Consider the following 6,434-nt stretch of genomic DNA (forward strand, 5'->3'; position numbering starts at 1 on the left):
TCGAACGTTGATCGCTTAGGTCTGGCTATAGCTACTTTGTTGATTGACATATGTCCAAGCAGTGATTCAACGATTGCACTTCTATTGATCAGAATAGAGGCATCAAACCTATAGCCGTTGGATCACCACTTGAACAGTAGTTGAATCACATAGTCGTTGGATCACCACTTGAATACACCGGATAGCCATGGATAAGATCTAAGCAATCAAGGCTCAGAAGAGGATCTTGATCCATATCTTATGTACAAAAGATATATAAGCCAAAAAAAAAAAAATACACATGTTTTTTAAAATGTAAGTTTCTCCCTCTTTTTTTTTTTTTTTTGATAAATATGTATGTCCCTCTTCAACTTCAAAATTTTTTGAATTTTTTCTTTTTTTACCTTCCAAACATAGCCCATAACTTCCTCTGTAGGAACGGGGGATCGGTTTCCTCTCTTCCTCTGTAGGAACGCATCCGAAGGTACTCGTAGTCGTTGGATCTGCGATCGCGCGACAGAAGATCCCGACCTTGGATTGACGTTTGAATTTTGAATGTCTCTGCTCACTAGTGGAACCGACTTCGACATTCTCCGGTAAGGCCTGAAGTCCGTCCCTTCCTCTCTCTCTCTCGGTAGAAGAGACTCTACAGATAAGAGAAGTTGCAGACAATGCACCAAAGGAAGTCGGATGGTGGCAACAAAGTGACTGCTATCAGAAGATCACCCAGATTTCATCCTCGGGAAGAGGCCTCTGGTAAGGAACCTCAAGTATGGAAGAACCAAGTCTGTTCTCCTTGTATCGTCGTTGAAAACAAAACCCATTCTTGTTCTCCTCTCAGCTCCCTAGAAAGCAATCTTCCGAGGACAAAAATTAGAAGATCTCCGAGATTTCTTCCTCCCGAGAATGCGGCAACAAGAAACCCCAAATCGGGAAATAACTGGGTATGCTCTCTTTCTAACACCAGTCCTGTGAAAATCCATTATAAATCTATTCTTAGCCCTAGGCCGACTAGATCGTGCGGTCCGCCAGAAAATTCTGCAGAATCGCTCAATGGGTCAAGAAAATCCAAATGCCCTTTGGATGTGGGCGAGAGTTTCCCAAGTTTAAGACGATCGTCGAGGTTATCTAATAAAGAAAATGCCCCTGCATTTGTCGACAACAAGACCGGGAAGGCAGAACTATTGGTTTGCCGCAAGGGAAATGATTCTTCAGACAAAGAGGTTTCTGCAAAGGTAACTCAGAAAGGAAATTTGGGGAAAAATCGGTCCAGAAATGTTGAAGTCCAAAGGGTTCTAAGGAAGTCTGCGGGAATAGCTGAGGAGGGCGTTAATGCGTCCTATGTTTTTGGAAAATATGAGGAAGGGATTAGTGAACAGAGTTCTACAGTTTCTCCAGCAGTGACGCCAAGGGGAGTGAAGAAAAGGAGCGATCTTGGAAACGAGGGAATTCGAGTTGACCGGGAAAGAAAGCAAAGCGATGAAGGTTGCAATCCTCAAGGGTGGACGAAAGAACAAGAAACTGCATTGCGGAGAGCTTTCATAACTGGAAAGCCGTCGCCTCATTTCTGGAAGAAGGTTTCTAAGCTGGTAATTATTTATTTATTTATTTATTTGGGTAGTTAGAATGCTCACACACACACAAGGTGAAGAAACCAAATTATAGTTTTGTGTAATTCTATTGCCAGACAGAATGAGGTAAGTCTGTATTGATTCTGCAAGTGTTTTATTTATTTGTTTTTTGGGTCGGTAATTCTTTCTTCTTTTTTGTTATTACATTGTAATTTAATTAGCGCATCAGGGATAGAGAGATCTGGTCTTATTATATTTATGAAATTACAGTCTCCATTTTAAAAGATGGTCTTCAAGCAATGGGATTTTTGTCTCTCTTCAGTGGTCTTATCATTGTTTCAGTTTTAACATTGTTTGTGGTCTAGGAAAAGTGACTTATGTCATGAATTTGCTTGCTTGATGAAAATGTATGTTCTTGTTATGAATCATCTGTCTCTGCATGCATAAACAGTGGCAGATCCTTCTTAGCTTAGTCTTGTTACCAAGATTTTGACTGACAGATCTGATTCTTGGTCAGATATCTGCCCTTGGCATCCATGCATGATCCTGAACCCATGGAGCATAGTTTGGACCCTCCTTTTGTAGAATTTCTAGATGTCTGGACCTCGTTTGGAATTATGTTCCCATGCTCCTCTTTCGTCGTCTTGGCTTCTCCTTTAGTTTTCTCTTTCTCTGTTCTCTCTGAGATTTAGCCTATGGTACCAACATTTGACATAGACCTATCAGACTGTCAAGAATTTAAGGCGTTTATTGGGTCATAGAATTACTCTAAACATACTAAAAAAAAAAAAGCAAAAACGATATTGGTTGGATTATAACTCATCCATTCAAGATTTGTTATTAGCAAAAGCATGCTAGTTTGAGGACAAAATAGTAGTTTACAACATCAAAACTGGTAGTTTCACATTTACTACATATGTATCATAAGGTTGCACCATCGTGACCTAGTAGTCACAGGTTCAAGGCAGGAAACAGCCTCTCCGCAAAGTGGGGGTAAGGCAGCCTACGCCGTGACCCTCCCCAGACCCTGCAGTGGTGTTGAGCGTCGTGCACTGTACGTCCTTTATGTAATTATGAGGAATGCTAGTCAATTGCATTTTTGGAGAGTAGAGATTACATGCCACTGGCTGTCTGACACATGGACTCAGTGAAACTAGATACGTTGGGAGGACTGGGAACATCAATCTTGCATCACTCTTGAGGATAAGCCTTCTCTGTTGCCTGCTAGAATGCAGTGTGTGCAAGGCAGCAAGAGGTCACCTGAATGAAAACCTTTCAATCTCTTAATTCCTTGTAGAAAGATTACAGATTGAACAGTGTGCAAGAATGTTGTGAAGGTCCCCTGAAAAAGAAGAGAGGGGGGGGGGGGAGGTGTTCTCATTGTAATTAAAGTTGCAGGTTTTAGAGTCTGTATGGAGATGGTGAAATTTTCTGAGGCATTGGAGTCTAGCCGGCCATCTGATTGGTCCTTTAAATACTGCTGGTTGCCTGATTCAGTTTGGGGGGAAAACGGAAAGGGGAGAAAGAAAGGGAGGGGGAAGCAAGGAAAAGATGTAATAATGATCAAAGAAGAGGGGAGGAGGAATACAATAAAGCATTCACTCAAAAAAAAAAAAAATGAAGCATAGAAATGAGTTTCTTTATGTGACGTTTTTGTTTTGTTGTGTTTAGACACTAGAAAGGTTCATTATTTCTGTCATAGTGACGTGTGATAGATGGATGTCTATTTCCAAAGGCCTTCACCAAACTTGAAGCCAAAGGCCATTTTGACCACTAGCAGTGAAATATGGAAAACATCTTGAAGCATTCCTTCTACTTGGAAGAATCCCTCTTCCACAAATCCAAAGCTTGAGACCACAGATTCAGAACAAAGAAACAATTCTCCTTTCAATGATTTTTCTGATCTAGTTTTCAGTTTTGAGTTGTGCAAGTGGTAAGTTTCAAGTAATCCACAAGTCACACTAAAAGGAGAGTGTAACCTCTACCTGCTTTAGTGGCAGGTAGGGGTAGCATTTCTCATGCGACTATTGCTTATGCAAGAGGTTGTCTGCTAATCAAATATTCTCATTGTCATAGTTTTGCCATTGTGTGATGCAGTAAGAGGGACAACTTTATTCATGGACTGAGATGATTCTAGTATGTACAAGATTACTGCTAGTTGCATCTCCTTCATTTGGGATATGGCACTTGTCTGTTTCAGTGCCAGTACACCAAATCATGGTTTCTGATATTGAGTACTGATTTTATTCTGAAGATGTTTCTTTTGATATTTCTTAAGAACATAAATGTTTAAAGTTGGAGATCTCAGTTGTGGTTTTATCGTCTATTGCATTATACATTCAGTTTTATTCACTATGTTTCAATAGAGTTAAGTTTGTGTGCTTACATACAATGTGAAATCTGTTCCAGGTTCCAGGAAAGTCTGCGCAGGAATGCTTTGATAAAGTCCATTCTGACCTTAGTACTCCTCCTCACCCCCGGCCTCTTTCCCGGGCAAACAGAAAAAATTTATCTCCGTTGGGTCAATTCTCAGTCTCTGGAAGTGAACTCCTTGAACCAACTAAGATGACTGTTAAAAGGCAAAAGAGCAGTAAACAGAAAAGACGTCTTACACAGAAAACTGTGAGACATTTGCTACGGAAGCATTATCTTGCAGACCAAAGTTCTGAAGTCGGTCTTTTCTCGTCGCAGAATGGTCTCACAAGCCCTTTGGTTTTAAAGGAGGTTAAAAACTTATCGTTACATGAGAAGTACATTGACCAGCTACACTGCAGGGAAGCAAGAAGAACAGCTGCATCTTCCTACGCGGCAAAACATATTGTCACAGAATACAACGGAAAAGAAAATCATATGCAGACAAGTGATGTGATCAAAATAGCCAGGAATGCTCTTGTTTCTGGTGCACTAGATATGATCAACGAATTTAAACATCTGCAAGCTAATGGCTTAGTCAATAATGATGATTGCGATGATGATTATGATGAAGATGTAGGTGAAGGTGATGAGTTGCCTTGATTAGCCTTGCTAATTTATGATTGATTCTTTGATAATTGGAAGCACAGTGCCATTGTGTTGGTTTCAATAATGTGAGGTAGTTTGAATTTGTTGGGCAAGAGCAATGGGCTGGACAATCTTTCTTTCATTCATTATCTGTCACTGTGGTGTTTGAAAGAAAAAAGCCACATGATTTGCATTTGTTGGTTGGATCCCCTCTCTCTTAGCCAATACCTGACAAAAGTGAAACAGGTAAAAGCTAAAGGGGAAAGGGAGGAAAGATGCTAGCTTTTACTATGAAACATGTGAGCTCAGTGGAGGCTTTGATTACAAATGAAGGGATAGGAGGAACAAAAATAATAAGTCTCAAAATTGTCTTAAGTTTCTAATTTCATTTGCATTTTATCTTTAGATGGTTTCCTGTTTGGTTTTAGAAAAAATTATTCAAGGTCATGGAGGCACAATGGATTCCCTTGGAAGGTTCAGTGACAATCAGTGCTTACCATAAGAAAAGATGTCTTCCGGACTGGATTTCACAAGGTCATATACGCGGATCAGAGGGATGAGATAAAGAAAGGAACATGTCTAGAATAGGCCACCAAATCACTAACTTGTTAAAGAGAGTTTGGTGTTGTAAAATTGAAACTCCAACCTAGTGTGGATCGATTTCGATATCGGTATATGATAGTAGCTTCAACTTCCTGCTTTCTAGATTCCAACTCACTTCGTATAGTTTCTTTTCGTTAATGCTTCTTCAATGGTCGACCCCATCAAGTTGAGATAAGGTTATGATTATAGTTGCTTCTTCGAGGATGAGGTGAGATGGATTTTCCATCCATTGAAACCCTAGAATTGGAATCTATTGCTAGAACCATGTGGTATAAGACATGTTCCTCTGAAGTCTCTGAAGAACAGTAAACAATCCGATTGAAAACACTTCCTTGCAGAAATCATATTCTTGCAAAAGAGTATGTCCCCTCACATTGCTCCATCTACAGCTACAAATTTTGTTTACTTCTGAACTCTCATCTCTTTAAGAATTCACACAATTACAACTACAGTAATTTTTTACCTTCCTCTTATCCCTTGGAGCGCTTGTAACTTGTACCATATCACTCACAACTGCTGCATTTCTTGGTCCTATTTCCAACACAGAAGCACCTAATATGCTTTTTCCTTTAAATATTAACTAACTTGTGTCTGATATGTATTTTTGGAATAAATTTTGGATATATAATGCATATTGAAGCAAGAAAATAGAGTAGAATCAAGTTTGAGAATGCATTAAGACCCAGAATCTACTTTGGGAATGCATACCAACTTTAGTTTAATTTAATTAATAGGTCCTTCTAGGCTTCATTATGCCTAGTGAAGTCTAATACTTCGCTATCTTCCACTTTTAACCCCATGAGACAGAAGATCCACCTCCAAGTTAGTGTAAAAGATTTAACCTAAAATAAGGGAGGAAAATGATTCAAACTCCGATGCAAATTTTTAGTCAAATTATGAAAGTATTATTAGATATGGAGATGAATGTAAAAAATATAAGACATCATTTTTTAATTTTATTCACTTCTTAATAGTTTTCTAAAAATCAAGATCAGATCAGAATTGGCCGAGCCTGATCCCAATTCTTGTCGATCTGCATTGGTCGATTCCTGTACAAAAACTAAGCCTAGCGTTTATTGACACCGTTCCTATCCAATTTCTATGCGATGGATCTAGATCAGAATCGGCCGAGATCAATCTGGATCTTGATTTCAGGAATTGATCCTAGTTTCTTTTATACCCCTTTTAAGCTAAAATTGTAGCAATGAGATGATTGCTTATCCTCACTTAAAAGAACTTAACCATGTACTGCCATATAACAATCGTGAAAGTGAGCTACAA

The 6,434-nt window shown here is 39.2% G+C and overlaps 1 protein-coding gene across 1 annotated transcript; it reads left to right on the forward strand.

Annotated features, from left to right (window-relative positions):
- The first annotated feature begins 398 nt into the window (after window positions 1-398).
- LOC122092792 lies at window positions 399-4,907 on the forward strand. The gene is made up of 2 exons (XM_042663086.1): window positions 399-1,568; window positions 3,960-4,907. The coding sequence occupies exons 1-2, from the start codon at window positions 651-653 to the stop codon at window positions 4,563-4,565; spliced, it is 1,524 nt and encodes a 507-aa protein (XP_042519020.1). The 5' UTR covers window positions 399-650; the 3' UTR covers window positions 4,566-4,907.
- The last annotated feature ends 1,527 nt before the right edge of the window (window positions 4,908-6,434 follow it).

This window comes from Macadamia integrifolia, chromosome 11, assembly GCF_013358625.1.
Source record: "Macadamia integrifolia cultivar HAES 741 chromosome 11, SCU_Mint_v3, whole genome shotgun sequence".
Taxonomy (NCBI): Eukaryota; Viridiplantae; Streptophyta; class Magnoliopsida; order Proteales; family Proteaceae; genus Macadamia; species Macadamia integrifolia.

Excerpts from the sequence above, each read along its gene's own strand:
- LOC122092792 (XM_042663086.1), top strand. The coding sequence starts at position 651 with ATGCACCAAAGGAAGTCGGATGGTGGCAACAAAGTGACTGCTATCAGA. Across the intron at positions 1,569-3,959 it reads GGAAGAAGGTTTCTAAGCTG|GTTCCAGGAAAGTCTGCGCA; the intron begins GTAATTATTTAT and ends AATCTGTTCCAG.